General features: G+C 37.2%; 1 protein-coding gene across 4 annotated transcripts; it reads right to left on the minus strand.

Moving 5' to 3' along the window:
- Positions 1-2440: 2440 nt before the first annotated feature.
- mtpn (myotrophin) lies at positions 2441-13253 on the minus strand. 4 transcript variants are annotated; one of them, XM_027004045.3, is made up of 5 exons: positions 13152-13253; positions 12850-12965; positions 6965-7078; positions 5887-5970; positions 2441-3664 (listed from the first exon to the last, which is right to left on the minus strand). In XM_027004045.3, the coding sequence occupies exons 2-5, from the start codon at positions 12919-12921 to the stop codon at positions 3578-3580; spliced, it is 357 nt and encodes a 118-aa protein (XP_026859846.1). In that variant the 5' UTR covers positions 12922-12965; positions 13152-13253; the 3' UTR covers positions 2441-3577. The 4 variants fall into 4 exon arrangements, with proteins under 4 accessions (XP_026859846.1, XP_026859848.1, XP_081568580.1 ...); XM_027004047.3 differs by having other exon boundaries at positions 12850-12939; positions 13152-13246; XM_081712454.1 differs by having other exon boundaries at positions 13056-13232.
- Positions 13254-20754: the final 7501 nt, after the last annotated feature.

Genomic DNA, 20754 nt, shown 5'->3' on the forward strand with positions numbered 1-20754 from the left:
TTGATAAATAAAAATTTCCTATAAAATGAGTGGTATGTATATATCCTTTAGTGTCATGGCCCCAAAACTATGGAACATTTTACCTCAATCTCTCCATCGCTGCTCCTCACTTTCCTCCTTCAAATCTCAACTTAAAACATAGCTGTTTTCCCAACACTTTTCTTCTTATGGGTATTTGTTATTGTGTTTGTGTCAATTGTTTTTTATCTCCTCCATCTCTTTCATTGTAAAGCAACCTTGTCTGTGAAAGGCACTATATAAATTGAATAATAATAAAAATATTATTATTATTATTATATATTCAATGCGATAAAGAATTCTTGAGGAAAATCCTTGCTGTTAGCAGCAACATTTGTTCGCAAAGTCTCAGCCTACATTATTTTGTGCAGAAATGAGTTGTAGTCAGGTTTTCCCATGTAGAAGCTAAGTAGTGTCACTGGAGAAATGGCCCATTCAGTTTCACTGCATACAGATCACATGTCAAGAGATCACAGTGCAGGCTTATGTAACATACTAGGATCCATGCAAACTCATGCTTTTAGGATTCATTCATTTAAATGGGTATGCAAAGTCAGATTTTATATTCTTTCTATCTTAACTACCATATACAGTAGAGTCAAAAAAACAGCTCCACTGCCAAGAGCTTTCATTTCATCAATATTACTTATGTTTGTGTTGATAATAATAATTATATACTATTAATAATTAAGTCATAACTATACTATAAATTGATTATGGCCCTCTAAGTGCTATTTACTACTTCTAGTGCTTTCATTTTGAAGTGCTGTGAAATTAAAGGAGCTTAGTAAAGCAGTCTGAAGTCTGTCTGAAGAACAACACAACTTCCTGTGGAGTGCTAAGCGCTATCCCAGTATCTAATTCATCAGTTCTTGTGAGTGGACTCAGACTTTTGGGAGTAGCATATTATAATAAATGTGCTGATCATAGTTATGACTTTGTTTTACTGTTCTTTGTTTTACTTATCTTTGTAATTTATTTAGAAGGCTTGCCAGAAGAAAGGTTCTGCTTCCCTCAAACTACAGATATAAACATCTGGATCATTGTAACTTTGTTTGGAAGTAGAATATATGGACAGAATTTGTTTTTAATTGATAACTTTTATTTTATGCATAATACTTCTGGACAAATGGCTTAACCTTGAAGCATTTTTGAGCCATTAAAAATGTTGCCAATTGTTCTCATACACACATTTTTGTAGGAACACTTTTCACAGGTCATTTACCACAACGGCTAATTTATGAGTGCTTAATCTGATGTGGCACCGTTATATGTACTGAGTTCACAACAGAAATGAGAAATTTCATAATATCTTTGCATGAAACCCATTGTTAGGATGTAAGACATTATGGACCAACACATTCCAGGAAATCTTAAAGAGTAAAACTTCTCAAACTTTTGTCAGGAGGCTAAAGCCGACTGTTGAAGATCTGCCATCAGAACCAACTTCTAAAGCATTTCCCAAGATTAACACAAAAGTGGCTTGTGTGTCATGAAAACAAGATTTGGACATAACTACAGGACCTAAATCCACCTGAAGACCTGTGGGGTTAAGAGCAGATTTTTGAGCATTTCTAGGAGATCTAGATATAAGCTGTTGTGGAATAATTTAAATCCTTCAAGTGTGCTTTTCCACTTGAAAAGGACTACAAAGTGCAAAACCCTAGAGTGGTACACAGCTTCCCAAATTTATAAAAGGCATTTCAATTTATGAATTTCCTCAAGGTGCAGCATTTATACACCTAGCTCATAAAGAAATGAATTTCATCCTGGATTCAGGAGGGCACTCTAAGCTATGTAAATTCCACATTAATTTCATTAAAAGAATACAAAGTTAGTATATGGCCAATGGTCATTTTATTATATTTTTTGCTACTTAGTGACTTGCCAATGAGAAGAACTACGACTAATTCAAGACCCTTCTTAAAGCCCCTTTACTACTCCCATCTAGATAAAGCACCAGGGTGTACTCTCGATCAATTGTTTTTACTGAATTTTTTAGTTTTGTTCTCTGTACAATCTTTTCTTTTTCATTTGTTTTGCTTGAGATGGAAACTAGCTTTGTGTGTAACATAAATCTTGTCTCCAGCTCCAGACATTGTCTCTGGCCTTTTAACCTATAATTCATGTGCATGACAATACAAATGTGGGATGTAATTTATTTATAGTGGCCTCATAATACATGTGCTTGATCATTCTCCCATTCCCTACTGTTTGGTAATCCCCTAAATTTTGCATCCACCTGACCCCATGACCACTCGTTTATGGGTCATAAGAGTGGCTGCCTGCTGGAGGACCACTGAAGGTTTAAATGATGTAATCATGGATACAGAATGATATCCAGACAGAGATAACCAGTAGGCACAATGCTGAATCTTCAGCCCTTACAAGCAGATTTTATACAAAACAAACAAAGCAAATATCAGTTGGCTCAACTTCAGTTTTTTTTTATTTTTTATTTTTTGTTCTCACAATGATGCCAGATATAAAGCTTTAAAATGTTGTCTTTTGTTTGTTTAATGGTGACATCTGCTACTTCAAAGCAAAACAAGAGAGCAAGAAAGAAGCACAGCGTTTGCAGAGTGTAGGAGCGGAGGCATTAGCATGCAGTGGGGTGAGTAGTAGAGTCCATCAGGATCAGTCACATGAGAGCTGCAAAGGGACACATACTGCTCCTCTCATTCTACTCCAACTCCTGCTAGAAAATTCAGAGCAATTACTCATTTTTTCTTCATTTTGGCCCCACTCCCCTCAAGTGTACAAACACAACTGAGCAGAAAAGCAGAACAGCAGCCCGGCATGACATGATTTCTACACCACTTTCAATTCACCGTTTGTAATTTACTGTTAGAAGGAAATAAAGGCTGTTGTGTGGGAATGACACGAAGCATTATGGATATTTGCAGAAGTCATTGGGGCCTTTCACTGGGAGACCGTAAGTATTAGTAATATTCAAACTTTCCACCCCAGCAATTCCATATTCCATGTCTAGCCTCAGACAGAGCACTGGAACTAGAGTAAAAGATCCTGTCAATGTTAATGTTAAATGTCAAACTGCTTTCTCAATACAGATACTAAACTAAAATAATCAGCTCATTTGAGTTTTACAGTACAAAACACATTTACTCTATTATTTTCCACACATTCCTCGACAGGGGATTGTTTACAGCATGTGAAACGTTTGTATTGTACATAAGCGCTGTAGTTTTTCTCTATTTGCATGAATTCTAAGAGTCTGTATTTAGTCATGACACAAACAGAGACTGAGGGCTTCCCCACAGCCAGTGGTCCTTAAGGGAGTATTGAGTGAATGAGCAGTCCGTTCAATCAATGGACATTTCAAATAAGATAGTAATCACACACCCATTTCCCAAAATAATAATAATAATAATAATAAAAAAACAACAAACAAAAATAAAAAGTAAATGTGAAACAAAAAAAGAAAACCTAGAAGACAAGACAGCCACTGGACAGAGGAAGAGAGGCGTGAGAGTGTGAGCTCTGTCTTGTTGCTATCAAATGTCTGTTTGCACCTAGGAGCTGCAGGCCAGGCTCAGCCTCACTTGAGCAAGGCTTTAATGGCTTCACTCTCTGCCGCCTCAAACGCACTCAGCCCATCTGGTCCTTTCCTCTCCTTATCAGCCCCCTGTAGACACAGCAAATGCAACACACACAATCACTGTTGTCACCTGCTGCATATGAGTAAAACAACAACAAAAAAAGCTCAGTTCTGAGTGGTTTTTACAAGGCCAAGAAAAATGTGGAAGTGACAACCCTCCTGCAATTCTTTATTTCTTGATCAGAATTACTGTTTTGCTGAACCTGACCTACAGTGGTTCCAACCAACATATCAGGGGAGAGAGAGAAAATATATTTTGTATGTGCCTGTTTAGGACACACACACACGCACGCACGCATGCCCCCTCAGAATAGTCTGTCCATTAAGTCTTCATTATGGTGTTACCGACTGAGGGACAGAGACTCTATACATAATGTATGAGCAGCTTATGCCCCAAGGAGCATTTCTAAGCACTACTACCAAGCCACTCTATTGACCTACTGTTGCTATAGACAGGAATATTCTACACTGCTTTTTCAGGCATCTCCTTTACAGATCAATATGGCATATTCCCAAATACATTTAAAACAGAAAGCAGACACATACACCCATTCACGCACACGAGCATGTACAGTATCAATCATACATTTGGACACACCTGACAATATTACATTTACAAAGTCCTAAAGGCATGATAATTAATAGTTTATGCCTAAATGTATTTTTAAAACATATGTTACATATGAATTCAGTAAAAAAAATAATAATAATAATAAAATAAAATTTTATATATATAAAAAACTCACAAAATAAAATAATTAAAAATTTATTCATTTTAAATGCCCCCTCAATGAATAGTTTTCATTTAGAACTTTAGTGCTTCATCCTATATCTATCTATGCATATAGATCACCAAAGAGCATGCAAAGTTGTCAGCAGAGTAAAGGATGGCTACTTTGTTTAAACAATACAAATATTTGTTTAAAAGCACAATCGCATTATTTCATTGTTTTTATACCGTTATTCTTTTGTAAAATGAAGAAAATAGTAAAAATAAAAAATAGGTGTGTCCAAACCTTTGACTGGCACTGTAGGTGCCAGTGAGGGGGGGGGGGGGGGGGGTGTTGAATTCAATGTTAAAACTCCTACATTCCCTACAGCTTAATGTTAGGGTCTTTTTTTACAAGTGACCGCCACACAACTGAAGTGTTCATGAACAAAAAACCCATAAGGGTTCACACTCACCTTTTAACATCCATTATTGTTACCTTGCAATTAAGCAGGCCTCTAGGAACTGAAGCATTTTTTTCTTAGCTATCTTTAAAGATTTTCATGCATCTCAGAAGCCAAATAGTTTTCAAAGGCATTAAAAATGCTGCCCAGTAGATGGCAATATGACAATTTGTTTTGCCTAGTTGTTGTTACTTTCAAATGGCTGACCTATGCTGGGAAAAAAAATCTTAAGAGTGATGAGTACACTTAAGTTGCTACTCATAATTACTTCCTGTATAAAAAAAGAGAACAGCCCAAACACAAAACTGGCAAAGAGCTGCATAATTGCTGCTGCTCACAAAACCTACATAGCTGATCTTTTTTCTTCTTGGTGGATTTTGTTCTTTACGCTACCCTGCGCACTGCTTCCTACAGCTGAAGTGAAACTCCCCTGGGACATTCCAGAATGAAAGTTATTTAAAAATATGTAAATCCATTTAAAATTGAGATTAAATCTCTGAAAGTCTAGAGACAGGCAGGGCATTTATTTTCAGAGACCATCCCTGTCGCAAGGCAATTCACTGTTCAGGTTGTTTACTAATCCTGTCCATGAGCTAAAATGGCAGGCAATGCCATTTATAATACTTTCAAATATAGGCTTCTAATATTCATCAGTATAACAACTTCATAGACAAGTGAAGGAGACAAAGCTTTGTTTATGAATAGAAATAAATTATATGTTATTCACAGAATAACAAATGTATCTTGAAATTGGGCTCTGTTACAGCACAAACAGCACTTTGAAATGAATGTGGTGCTTAATGTCATGCATCATGCTGTACACTTCAGGGTTGGTAGGTGCGAACTGATGGAGAGATTAGCTGGTTGGTGGTGAGAAATAAACTAGGAGAAAAACTACAACATCCACTAAACATTAAAAGTTGGCGCTAAAGTACCAAAATCAAACACATTTAATTTTTCCTCCCACAATTGTCTCCAGTGCCATCCTTTCTGGTACAAACATTCTACAAAATACTGAGGACCCAACCATCTTTTATAGAGTTCTTCTGAAGAGCCAGTTAAGTGCGGTTCTGTACCTTCTCTAGCAGAATCTTCACACAGTTGACGTGACCCTCATAAGTTGCCGAAAGCAAGGGAGTAATACCATGTTTATCTGGAGCCTGAGAGAGTGAGAAAGTGAGAGGGTTATATGCACACTATTAGTGCTTAGCCTTTTGCAAAACTTACAAAAATGGTAGAAAGCTTCTAGGCTACAGCCTTTATATGCTGACCCATAGAATATCTAGTATAAATATTTTCCCCTAGACAGCACCATCATCTTAAAAAAGTTAGTAAAAAAATATAAATTTTTGGTAACACATTCAGTATTTCACTTAGAAACTTAAATAGCGTATGAATACCTATATCTTTCATTTACATATACTTTATCTAAAACCAATTGAAGAGGCCATAAATCAATTGTTTAGTGAATATATTACCTACTACAGTAAATGATTTTCATGAGTGTCTGAAGGACTATAACTTTTCTATATCATATGAATGTGGTAGTCATTCAGATGGTGTTGGTGAAAAGCAAACATTTAAAATTTAAAACATTTAAAAAGGTATATGTAATAAATAATGAATAATATTCTACTGCTGCTAAAGTGTTAAAGTACTGCTAATTATCCTGTATAGTTCCAATCATAAGTTTAAAATGTGGAAGTTGTCATTGTCATTAAGGTCATTATTAAAACAAGTAAAAAATAGTCATGTTTCCCTTCCAAAACATCAGTTTGACCAAAAGTGTATTTCATCTTTCTTAAAATAGTAACACAATGATTATGAACATTCTAAATTTCCAATTTTTCTGCATCAGTAATGATTATATTAACAATTGACTACATGTTTGCTCAAGGTTTGCCTGTATTTATTCAGTAGGGCAATTTATTATGCCATTATGCATGTTCTGTTTTAATAGACTCCAGGCAGCCTAAATAGGAAATGAAGGGAAAGCATTTTTAAGTGAGGTACAAATTGATGCTTTATTTTTACCCCAAAGACAAAAACTATGGCAATAATATTTTGTCTCATACTCAATAGTTCTGAGAAATGTAAGCAGAATACCATTAGGACTGAACTTTTGCTGTGTGTCAGTACTTTATGTATGCTTACATTAACATCAGCTCCTTTAGACAACAGGAACTCCAGCATCTCAGTCTGGCCACAGTCCGCTGCATAGTGCAGTGGCTTCCTGCCGCCCTCCAGCGTTCGATTCACATCATCATCCTGTAACAACCCACCCACCAGCCCCCATCATGAGGTTGGTAGACGGCATCATGCTTACCTGTAGCCTAGAAAGCTATACCACTTAAAACAGACACCATCAACAATAATAGAGACAGAAGTGATGCACACTAGAAGCTGATCAAGCTGTCTAAAAGTGACCTCACTGAGGAAACACATCTCTACCACAAACACCACAAGATCTTAAATTAGTACATGCACAAAAACAGGTATTTCTTTCACATAAGACAGAAAGTGCAGAGACCAAGGATATTCTAATGACTCTTAAAAGAACCCTGGTTAGTGTGTCTTTGTTCTGGTCCTGCTCCATACCTCAGGCAAAGATCATTTTCAGGCAATATCTGACTATTGACTATTTTTACTGATCCACTGCCTTTGCTGCTGACACCTTTGCATGCTTGGAATAAAAGAAAGATGAAGAAACATTGCATTTAAGAAGAGACCAAACAACATTTAAAAATCTTTTAAAAAACCCAAACCAAATATTTGAGCTAACATTTCTGATAGAAGGATTCTCTCTAAGACGAATTATGATGGCCTGCTGTCCACCAGACCTTAAAATACTAACGCACCTTTGTGTATGTGTCGGGGGAAGCAGGTGATCTGAATATTTAGGAGGATAGTTTAGTGGGGTTGAAAAAAAAATAGGAAAAACCCAGTAGATTTAGAAAACTAAAACAAATGAACAATGGACATTAAGTTAATGGACATTCTTTTTTTTTTTAAATGTTGACAGTAGGACAGGTAGACCTGTCAATGAAAGCTAGAGGGTAAACATGACTCACGAGCTGATGCTAACAATAATTAATGTTTAATTCAAAATTATATTAAGCCTGGCGAAGTGAAACTTTATACTAAAGTTAATATAGCAAGAAATGTTACTGACATAATGGCAGAGCTGCCTTGATCGCTGTCAGCCATTGCAATGATGGCATCATTAACACAGGACTGCAGGCATCCTCAAGTCTGATTTAATAATTTTAAATACTTTTTAAAAATGCCATTTCAATGTAATTTAACACCAAATTTGCCATGAGGACATACAAAAGAATAATTTGAATAAATCAAGTAAATATTATATTGTAAACATGGTCATTTTGGAACAGATACATTCAGGCTAATGTTGAATAAATGAACACTAATGAACATTGAATAAACCAAGTAGACAAAGAAACTGAAAATATGACAGAAAAAAAAAAACTATAGATAGATACATTAATTAAATAAAAAAAGGAAATATGCAGACTTTGTGCAAAAACAATACATCATAGCAATGAATACAGTTATGAGCAAAAATAAGTCACCTAACGCTAGCTATTAATGTGGACAGTGTACCCGATCCTTTCTTATACTAGCTTGCTAAAGACATAGCTAGTTAGTTACCAAGATATGTTCCTGCATTGTAATATTCAAATGTAGCTATCTAAAGCTAGAGCTAATGAGCTGATTTGAGAGAGGATTTCAAGCCAAATTCACAAAATATGTAGCTAGCAATAAAATTATAACATAAGTGAAACATGAAATAGCATCAGATGAAATAACCTGACCAGAATGTCCACACAGATTTTCCCTCATCTAAATGGACATAATTAGTGATGGAAGTTATTCATAAAAGTAGCTAAGCTAGAGTGTGACGGACTAAACGAGTCAGCCTTGAGAAAATGATGTTGACAATATATCCAAATTTCTAACAAAAATGTCAGGTTTCCCCAGGTATGATTTTAATAAGTCATGGTAATAAATGGCTAACTCTGAGTGAATTTCTCCTCCGATTACATAAAAGTTTGACAAATGATCACTGTTTCCTAACTGTGTTCTCCAGATGCAGTGAAGCGACTGAATTCCCAAAATGTATCTTATGTTTCCCAAAACGTTATTGTCTATAGCTATAGCACGCTGGTAAGAAATTCCAACTCAGGCTAGCTAGGGTAATGTCAAACAACAGTGAAAAAAGCCCCATTTTCTCCAACAACTTATCCAACTAGTGATTACCCGAAGATGTCAATAAAGTTGTCAATTCCTCACTTAAATCTTTATTGTCCGTGGATGGATCAACCTGTTCGGCAATAGCTGCAGTCATTAGTGTTAGTAGCAGCTGTTGCGAGGAACTGGGTTTTCAGGCCATTAAATACAGAACACTCCAGCATTTAGATACATTTTGTGGTTAACCAGATGTTTCCTTAGGTTAGTTGTTCATCATTACAATGATGGCCAGCTTTGCATTTAGCATATTTCAGAGATGTTTGTCTGCATCACTGTAGTACATATGTAATTTGGTCAGCCCCCTTTAAAAGTACCAACTTCAGTACCAAACCCTGGACATGAGGCTTCAAAACTAAACTCTGATGCAGGCTTGCCTTCAGGGCCTTTTTGCATAACTTTTTGTATAACGTTTTGTGGTAGACAAATTTTGAAGCATGGAGCCATTGTTAAAATAGCTTGGTAGCAATTTTAATATGTCCTTGAAGTGTGAAGGTTTATTTAGATCACGCTGTTCCTGTTGACATCACATGTAAGCATGTCTCAATTCTGAGAGGGTTTTACACCATCCTTTGCTCACTTACGAGTGTCACTTGAGATGAGGTAAAGGGGACAAGGTTAGATGTATAGATTTGGGCTAAAGATTAGCACAGAAGAAGGTGCATAAATCAACAGAGCTGATGAATAATCAACAGAAGCTTTGAAGCACCTCTCTCCAGTAACGTGGCGTGGGGTGCCTGACAGCATATGCTGAACTGAATAAAAAAAAATTAACCTCTATAATCTATAACATGGTGGGTTAAAATAAAAACATTTATTGAGAATGTAAAATGACAGCAAACCTTTAATGAGGTTATCACAAAACCTTAATTTTAAGTTGTTTTTTTGTGTTGAATTACTAATGCATCTCTGTGTAGACCACCACACATGTTTAAGCAAGTCTGAGCTAGCTTGTCAAATATTTTCCCTTTGGGTCCAAATGACAAACCTTAGACATGGCTATACTGTACCTAGCTGACAAATATTTTATTTTATTTTCATTTTCTGTAAAAGTGGTAGGTGAACATCCTGTAAAAAACTGATATTCACAGAACATAATTTGGCCTAATTCAGAACTGCAGGTGAGATAATCCAGCAATCTTAATTTATAGGTTAGACAACTGTTTTGAAATACCATACAACTATTGCAAGAATGATGAGAGCAGAAAAAGAGTAAAACAAATAAACACACCAACAAGAACAATCAGATGACATATATGGAGACAGGTCTGTGCATCTAAATTTAGTTTTTTCAGAAATGGGAGCTCTGTTGGGCAGCCTAAGAAAGCCTCGTGCCTGCATGGAAAAGAGTGTGGTTCAACAGAATACCTTGTGTACATGTTCAAGCACAGCATTAGTCTAACATTACATGACTCTGTGGTGTATTATTGTGACACAAGATCTCCTGTTGATAGATAGGGTTCAGTTATGTGTGTTGTATGTTGCTACTGGTCATTTGGAGATTGAGTGCACAAAGAGAAATCTAACCAATTGAGGTCTCCAACTGCTCATTTTGAAAAGACACAGAAATACACCATTCATGCCAAACTGCAGCAAACCAGAGTGCAGCCTACTAGCTTTAAATGTCAGTATCTATTTAACTACAATAGAAAGTCAAAAGAAGAAGATAAGCAGGAACTTTAAGACACATGTAGTCCTCCATGTCATAACTTCTGCTTCTGTGACACGATAAGACTGAAATGGGAAAATCTAAATGCTGGTATTTAAATAGCTAAAGTGGCAACAGTCAGTGAAAAGTTCATGTCAGCTTTAAGAGGTTTTGGGTTTAAGTTAATCTACTAAAATAATACTGCCTAGTTTTCTTTGCTGCCACAACATAATGGCTGAAAAGTAAAAAAAAAACAACAAAAAAACATATACTACAATGACTGAAATGGACATTGAACTTGTTAACTTAATATAACATTAGGTAAGACTAGATAAAGCATTTATTTTTTGTGGGTGGTTACCTGAATAGGAGCTGGACAATGAGCAAGTCATATCTAAAAAAATGTTCCTTCACACCTTAGAAGGAAATATTGCTGGAATACACTTTATTACGTCCTCCTTTTGTGCACCACACTTGCAGAAGGCACTTAAGACCAAACAGTTGTAGGTTCTGCCACCCCTAATGCACTTACTTAACTGGTAAGTTTCCCTTCTTGTGTAGTGGTGATATTGCCATAAAATAGAATTTTGCAGTAAAACACTTCTTGATTTTTTCTGTTTTGAATTACCCTTTACCACGATCTTGTTATGAAGTCTTACACTTCAAAGTGCAAGGATTATAATATTAACCCTAAAAACAAAGCCAAAATCACCCGTACATGCATGAAGTCGAAAAAACAAAACCTGAAGACTTAGTTGCCTGAACTAATCTTTAATTATGGAGGAATTAATAAGGGCATGATCCATCCACAATAACTAGCAGATATTGACCAAAGCACAGTTGGCAACGCAAAGGTATTGGTATTGATTGGTAAATATTCCAAGGGGTCTTTTATCACTACGTGAACGTAATATAACTGACTGGGACGATTGAAAGAGCAACTGTCATGGTGGACCTAACTGCCACTGGGTCTGTGTAAAGTATCTGATATCTGTAATCGTTGATTTATAATGGAGACGACATATTCTGTGAGGATACTAGCGTTTAATCTTGACCCCGATTTGTGGCCTGCCACATTCAAATATTCTCTCGGCAAGGTTTCCCTGGTCATGGTACACCATCTTTTATTAAGCACAACGATACACCCCACGCCCACTCCTTAGACAATCCTCGCATAATACTGAGAGCTAATTATGTTCTTCAAAACATGCTACTACCTTGCAGCTTCAAAGCATGCTGTCTAACTACAAACATCTCCTGTATTGTATAATCAACTTAATTCTGACAGGAAATATGTAGCTACCTAGCTAGGTTAGCCAACCTTTCATCCAAATTCCTGTCCATCGACACCGGTGATAGCAAGCCACTGACATTAGCTGACGCAGCTAGCTTAGATAATGTACAGCATTACACATGCTGGACGTACATTGACGTTTTGAAAGCGGATGAGTTGACAGCTATCTAAATAAAACATGTTGGTCAGCAAGTGTTAATGACATCTAAGTTAGATGGATGCCGACCTCGCTTTAGCTTGCTGTAGACAACAAACGGTTAGAATTAGTAGCAACAGCTGCTTGGGGCCTAAACTGAGCAAGACAGCTAGCGTTAGCTAGCTAGCCATACTACCACGAATTTTACACATTATTTAAACAAAAAACATTTTATTTGTAGCGTTACTTTGCAATATCACACAATGTATGGCCAGCTAGCTAGCGTATGGTAAGTATTTCAGCTACCACCCAATTGTTAAGATATCCTATCTAACTTGTTAGGTAAGATAGGTTAACGTCACTAGAATAGAAACGTTAGCTAGCTAGCTAGATTTATATTGATAAGTAAACGCTAGCGATTAGCTGTCAGATATTATTCGCCAGGTACGAACATCAGCTGCAGGTTAGCTGTTAGCTAACTGTTACATTATGACTAATAGACGACCAGCTGCCTGGACAATGTTAAAATAATTCAGTGTTATTTTGCAGATTCAATCTTGTTATATAGGGCTATCTAGGTAGCTAAGGTATAGCTAGTTAGCTAGCTAACTAACATTAGTTACTGTAATTTTTGAGAAGTGCACAATAAGTTGCCTGGAACTCCTTTCTCGATAATGTAAAACACAATGTCTTACCTTTTTCAATAAAGCCTTCACCTCGTCCAAATCACCATTTTTCAAGGCCCACATCAGCTCCTTGTCCCCCATGTTCTTTATTCTGTCAGGCTGAAACGGTTTCACTATCAGAGAACCTAAAATTAAGAAGTCGAGCCTGTTGTTAGCTAGCGGCTAACTAGCTAGTTCGCTCACTTCAGATAATTCAAAACCTTGTGGGCTTTTACCGTAAACGTCTGCAAATACTGTCTTTAAGGGTCGTTACATCAGTGATCTTGAACACTTAGCTAGGCACCAATGTAACAGATAAAGGGGTCACTTACTGTGTTAAAAGGTATTTAGATATGTGATTCGAAACAAAGTTTCAAAGACGTGAATGCAAGGGATCCGCCTAGCACAGAGAAACGAGCGGCGATTGAAACTTCCTGATGAAATTCATTGTTTTCAAATTAAAAGTCAGTACCAATTCAGTACCTTTTTGCAATAGAGAAAGACAGTTTCAAATAAAAAAAGATTCTAGAGAAAAAAAACTCTCAAATAAAAAGATTCTAAATGCAGCTATTATCTTATGTACTGAGTTTCATCATGCAATATACATACGGTGATAGAGTATAGGGGTCCCAGGCACGTTCTTGGGATATTCTTGGGATATTCTTCGCTTGGAACCCTACATCATTTCATAGCATGTATATTTAAAACAATGGCATTTAACAAATGGCATCCTTTTAAAAGAAAACCTTTTTTAAAACAAACAAAAAAATGTGCAGTGCAATTACTATACTGCAGTGCTGTACCAATGTGAAAACCAATGAGAACAAGGGTGATGTGTGTAGTATGGTACAGAGTGAGGGCATAAGTTTTAAAGTTTTACTCTCTTGTGCCATGATGGCCACATTTGTGAGACACACACACACACACACACACACACACACACACACACACACACACACACACACACACACACACACACACACACACACACACACACACTCTCTCTCTCTCTCTCTCTCTCTCTCTCTCTCTCTCTCTCTCTGCTCCCTCCTCTTTTTCTCTTACTAAACCCCCTCCTCACCTCTCCCATTACCATTTTCATTATCTTCTACTTGTTTCTGGCTGAGACCCCATAATGGAAAACAAATCTTAAAATGCACAGGTTCTTAAAGCCTCAGTTGTGTGCATGTGAGTGAATAGGTTTGTGTGTGTGTGTTTGTGTGAGAGAGAGCAAAGATGGGGGGAGGAGTGGAAGGAACTGGTGATGACCTCGACAGATTAAAGTTGATGCATAAAATGTGCCAATCAATACAGCGAAGGGCAGAGCATGCAGTTCCCAACCCACTAATCGGCTGCAGAAACCTCCAGAACTCTCCCCCACACTGCTCCATCCCTCCACTCCCTTCTTGCAGTAAAAACACGTATTTGCCTTCTCCCTTTTGCTGAAAAAATATTAGTGATTATAAAGCTGCATGTAGAAATGTTATTACATAAAATAAGTACATTTTGAGGAGAAAGAAATGGCCACTGGACTACACCATTAGTGAAAATTCAATACAATTGCGTGAACAGAATATAGATGGAGGTAATGAGACCCCTTTTTCCAGTGGCAGGTAGAGAGACACTTTCTGGTGCTTTACACTGCCATGATGTATCTAGTGCTCAGCACAGCCTTGTGAGCAATAGACAGCCTTCCAGTTCAGGGTTCCTCATGTTGTAAATCTTAATATTATTCTTAATATAAGTCTTATCTATCATGAGTCCATGTGTTCTCTGTAATAATCTGTTATGGATTATTTTAAAGCCAGAAGAACATGGGCATGTTGCTATAAAAGGCTCTGGGTGGCTGAATGACTCTAGTTAAACTTGTTAATAGTTACAGATGATAATTTCATGATCTAAAGGAACATGTATGTTTTTTTGAAACAAAGAAAATACTGATAAGGACACCAGAGAATAATGCACATTAAAATAATATATTACATTAACTCTCTGAGGAAATAAAATCAAGTTATCAAACTTTAACAGAATATTTTGGCAAAAAATCAGATTTACATTAAGTCTATTTACCCAAAATATAGTTGATTAGTCAAGACATGTTTGATGGTTGATATTTCCATTATTAGAAACTGAAACTATAATATGAATGTAGCTCATAAATCCTGGAAGACATTGTACCCCAATTCTTTTTTATAAATACCTGCCCAATTTTCACACATTTGCCTCAGTCCGCATGCACATAAATAAGATCATGCAAACATTCTGATGTGGTCTAGGACACAGTGTGGCATACTGTATTCTATAAGAATGATCAAATATTCACTGCATAGCTGTATTGTAATGGGAGCATCCATCTTGGACAACTGGAATCAATTTCTTTTATACACTCACTTTTTTGAAAATAACACTATATTGCTTGACATTGTCATTTGAAGCAAGTATTTGAAGATTTGGACATTTCTTTAAAGAGAAGATTTTGGGATGAAATGGCTACCATGCTAAACATATGAGCCTCATAACTTGAGTGCAAAAATCAAGGGGCAAATGTTAGACATCAAACTTTTCTTCACTTATTTGCAGTAATATGGTGTAAAATGAATTATTTTGTCACAACATTCTTTTAAGCAAGGTATTGGTTTGTACTTGAGGTCGTGACATTGACCTGGTATTGAGGTACGAAGAGTTTTACAGCAAGCAATACATTCCATATCTTTCTATTATGGTATGAGATGGAGCCATCATTTTTCATTCTTACTGGAGAATCCTTTGTTACAAAACAGCTTACATTTAGTGGAAACAAAATCTTTTATTTAACCATTTTGAAAAATCCTACCCACTTATATATGCATGGTATGTATCTCCACAGCATATGGAAAGTAATTTTAACTTTGCATTAAAGCCTTGTAGAAGTAATGAATCATTATTTTAGTCAGTTATTAATACCATTGGTGTGTTCATTTATAGCTTAGATCTTCATCTCAAATGAAGCAGAGCAGCCACTCATTAAAATTGAACTATATATTTCAGAAAAAGTTCCACAGATTTTTTTCTACTCTTGTTGGCAACGGTGCCCCTACTAATCTTCATCCTTCTCTTTTCGTTTGTTCGTCTGCAGTGAAGCATTGCACCATATGATCATGCACTTTGTGAGCCTAGGGTCAAGATGTCTGTGTGAGCAGGCAAGGTTGACTTTGTGTAATTCTACTCAATATTCTTCATCAGAAAGTAAAGTATGTTCTTTATCATGAATAAATTTCAGGTATTGTTGATTGTTCCTTAGCAAAACATATAACAGATGATGTGGCTGATAATCAATGATGATATGATTAAGTGCTACTGAAAAGCTGTCACAGGCAGTATAAAAATGGAGTATGTAACAATGCAACAGATGTAAGCTGCTCTAACACTCAAAGACTACACAGTCTGCAGTGGTTGGTGATATACAATGAAAAACAGCATCCTAAGAGTATAGACTATGTCACATTCATCTTTTAAAGTTAATAAGGAAATAAAGCTCTTGTGTTGTGAGTCCTGGAATGCAATATTATGAAGCAGACCACATATGACTGCTCTTTTATTGGCCAGTCTGCTCAGTGACTTTGAGCTTTTGCCATTTTTTTTTCTGCAGCTGCTACAGTTTGAACAGCTGTGGTGCTCAGTCTAAGGATGACAGGGAGTATGTCAACAGTAGTTCTACTAACACAACAGAAGTGCTTTCTGTTTCCTCTCAACATATTTCACATCCCCTCACAGTTACTAATATCAAAGGGACTCCTGCTTTCAGGGAGCTACACACAGAAGAGCCTGCCTTTTTCATTACCATTTCTTGTGTGCATGTGTGGGTGTGCTTGCACATTTAAGTCCACTGCTCGGTGCTCAGTGTTAACCAACTCATATAATCGAACCAATCAGTACCAGGAATGGTGTGAAGCAATAATAATGTATTTCTTAAACAGGTTTTATGCTACACACACACGCACACACACACACACACACACACACACACATATATATATAGTGGGAGTGACTGATACAGAGGAATCCTACCAATGGCTTAAAGACAGCACAGAGGCACTAATCATGGCAGCACAGGAACAAGTTCTGAATACAAGATCAGCAGAGATTGGGATTAGATGCCCCTGAGGCAATCCAGCACATAACAGTGGGATGCGAGATGCTAGCAGGCAGAACGTACATGGAACATCATAAACAAGTGGCTGGCATAGTATACAGAAACATCTGTGCCAAGTACACACTTGAAGTTCCGAGGTCAAAGTGGGACACACCCCTGAAGATTCAGACTGAAAAAATGGTAATGGATAATGAACCGGACATAGTGGTGATGTGCAAAGAGCGGAAGAGGGCCGTAGTGATAGATGTAGCAATCCCAAGTGCAACATGTGATGTGGAAGATGTGAAAGGTGAAGGCAACAATGGTTCCTGTGATAAAGCGTTAGGGGCTGTGATCCTCACACTAGGGAAGTGGCTCATATATGATTGTGAGGAGATCTATCTATCTATCTATCTATCTATCTATCTATCTATCTATCTATCTATCTATCTATCTATCTATCTATCTATCTATCTATCTATCTATCTATCTATCTATCTATCTATCTATCTATCTATCTATCTATCTATCTATGTGTGTGTGTGTCTTTGTGTGTGTGTGTATATATATATATATATACACACATACACACACTACCAAGGCCAAGAGAAGTACCTGATATGCTGCTGGAAGATATGAAAGCATCACTACTGTGATAATCACTGAGATCAACCAGCTCACATATGCCACAGCAACAGTGATTCCTGGGGACAACTTGAATTGTTTGTGCGTGTGTGTGTGTGTGTGTGTGTGCCCCGAATACCCTGAAACGTTTGCATACTAAAATCATAGCTAACTACAGAGTAAAACAGTAATAACTATGCAAAAGCAAAAGCCAATGGTGAAAAGGTGAATGATGGAAAACATCATGATACTACTACGAATAGCAGATGAGCTATTTGAAATAGCTCCTATTTGAAGTAGCTCATGTCATATTTGAGCTGTGTCAGAACTGCTGCAAAAGTGTATAGAATGGGAAGAGATTGCAAAAAAGACTATGGACAGAAGCTGACATGCAAATCTTATGACAAAATTTTAAAAAGCACTAAGGATTAAACTAAATGAAGTAAAAAAAATCTATAGTGGTTCTCCTTCACTCTTTCAGGGTGGAAATTTAAACTAAAAGAGAAATGGATAATCTGTATGACAATCTACAAGGCTGACTGTCTGCATTAATTAAATTACTGTGCATAAGGAATAAGGGAAGAGAGAAAGCAGAGCAACTGCTCCTCTTGGGCCTCCTTCCCTAACAAGGGAAGACAGCCCAGAGCAGTGACACACTGGTTCAGACACAAGTGATGAAGTATAATTAACACCTGTTCCAACAAAGATGAGTCAAATTACTTCATCAGCATCAAATCTTTGCATATGTCTTTGCTGATGTTAAAAACATGAAACACCCTTGACTTGATGGAATGAAAACATGCAAGTCCTCAAGTGGCTAAGTGGATTTGACAGAATAATGTCTCTACTGTTACCGCAAGAGAGAAAAAAGAACTGTTTAGTTGTGGGAAATGAAAGGTCAAATTTAGATGCTACATGGACAGCAATTATGTCTGGATTTGTTCAACTGCCCAAATGTGGACAAACTGGAACAAGGTCAGCTGATGTGCTGTGCTGGACTGCAGTGCAGTGGGTCTCTAGGGGAGTTTTACCTCCTAGTAGCTCCTTCTTCAGTTTCAATAATGCTAATGCAAAATACAAAATATATATTGTAGCTATTTTAGGCCATTACTGTTGACCTTGGATAATTCTTATAGTGCTATTTCATACAACTATACTATCTGCTTGAAGGGCCAAAATTACCCTATTATGCACACAGATACCACATGAGCTACTTTGAAACAGCTGTTTAAAAGTAAGTTGGCCCTGATGTCCACATTAGCTTTTGCTATTGTGACCCTTGTAAACAATATGCAAGTACATGAAGACTGTAGGTTTATGACTTCTTTCCAAAATGCCCTGTAGCTTATCACACTTTGGAATTAGATGCAGTTGCATGTGTGATGGTTCCTCATTTGTGTGCTGTACTAGGTAGAGCATCTTGCTGTGATTGCATTTACATCCTTAATCCTGAAACAAAATGTTTTCTATCACCTTCACAAACACTAAGTCTCAGACTCTCCAAGAGAACATAACAGGCCCTGCTCTCTGGGTGGGAAGGAGAGCTTCCTTCCCTCTGTCCATCTGTGTGATGCTAGTCTTATTGTGGATGTCTTTTAGGTGTCATGTAGAGAGCTGAGCAGTTAACGCTTTGTGAAAACCAAACTTTGTCAGTCTCAAAACGTTTGGCCACAACTGTAGGCGGAGAAGCTGATAGTTGTTTCTGTTCTTTATTTTTGTTCCTTGCATGTTTTGTCTCTCAGTGTCCTCACCCCTTACATTAGCAGTTCCTGGAAATAGTACCTCCTTCTTTGCCTCAAGGTTAGATAATTAGGAGGCTTTCTCTGTAAACGGGAAACAGTTAAACGTCTTCTAGGTTACTTGACTGATTGCTCATCTCTGAACTGCTGCCTGAAACCTCTTGTCTGGTGGAACATCTGAAGAGTATTGTGTGGAATAAGGGGGTTTCTAATTGAGATGTGCTCTGCCCTCGATTTTGGTCTATTTCAGAACAACAACCATATTGTGGGGAAGGGGCTTGCATATTTTCCATGTGCCTTGGGGCTACATGATCAAAAGTTAACTACTTCCAGCATGCTCACCCTTGGTGAACAGGTCTGAGGGTAGAGGTCAGACAAAGAGCAGCCCAACAGATGTGTGCTGCTTCTGTAAATAGTTTCTTAAAATTGTTTGGATCACCACCCCAAAATATCCCTCCATTAGCAGTTCTGAGGATGTGTAGAGTGTGAAATAAGAAAGTATAAAAGGGGCAAATGTGCATGTACACACACTAAAGTAATCCTCTATATTGTTGTTTTCATTAAAAATAAACCATAATTGAAGCTTTAAAAAAAAAAAAATTAGTCATTTAGTTGCAATGCATGTTTGATACTTTAGTAAAATCCTAAAATTATTTTGGGGGGAATTAAAAAAAATACTGTACTCTGCTTGACCAATAAGAGGGCCAATTTTATTTTTAAGTCTGCAATTTTAACACATCACATTTTAATAACATTTACTTTGTGAGTCAATTGCAAGGCAGTCTTGCATTAGAAATGCAGGAAATGAGGGCTCCTGAATATTGCAAGAGCATTACCTTGGACATTCTGAGTTAGTTGGTTTGAGCCCCCATGATGCCATCTGTGGCTGGGACTGTAAAAGGGCAAAACTGCTACTACTGTCTGGGTTAGAGGGATGCCATGACTCGGAACCATGTCATTCTCTGTGACACTAGCCAATTTTGAACATCTGTGTGCTCACAATTCCTGACAAGGGCTGTTAGCACTCCTCCAGGTATGTTCATTTGTCCTGTGTTGCAGAGTGGGCAGCAGCTCAAAAAGATGCAGTGCTTTGCTTCATGTGTCTCAGAGGACACCAGCAACTCTGCACGGCTGGTAGTTGTCTTATGACGAGGGAAGCTAGCTAGATGACAGGTGGGAACTGGCATAATAACTGAAATTGAGATGAATATGGGGTGAAAAACAATTGCAGGTAATTGTATTTCCTGTACAGATCACAAACCTCAAGATGTTGAAACTGCATCAAAAACATGTTGCTCAGACTGCAGTCAGTGTATGGGCCACACCTTGACTCTGGGTCGATGAGACATGGCAAAGAAACATGATTAACAATCCTTCTAACATAAATGGAAAAACCTATATCAGGTTCTATTGGTCACTGACACAGCTGTGAAATGTGAAGGAAAGAAAATGAGCACTTAC

Source organism: Electrophorus electricus, chromosome 4 (genome assembly GCF_041902795.1).
Source record: "Electrophorus electricus isolate QZ-2024a chromosome 4, ASM4190279v1, whole genome shotgun sequence".
In the NCBI taxonomy this organism is placed as follows: Eukaryota; Metazoa; Chordata; class Actinopteri; order Gymnotiformes; family Gymnotidae; genus Electrophorus; species Electrophorus electricus.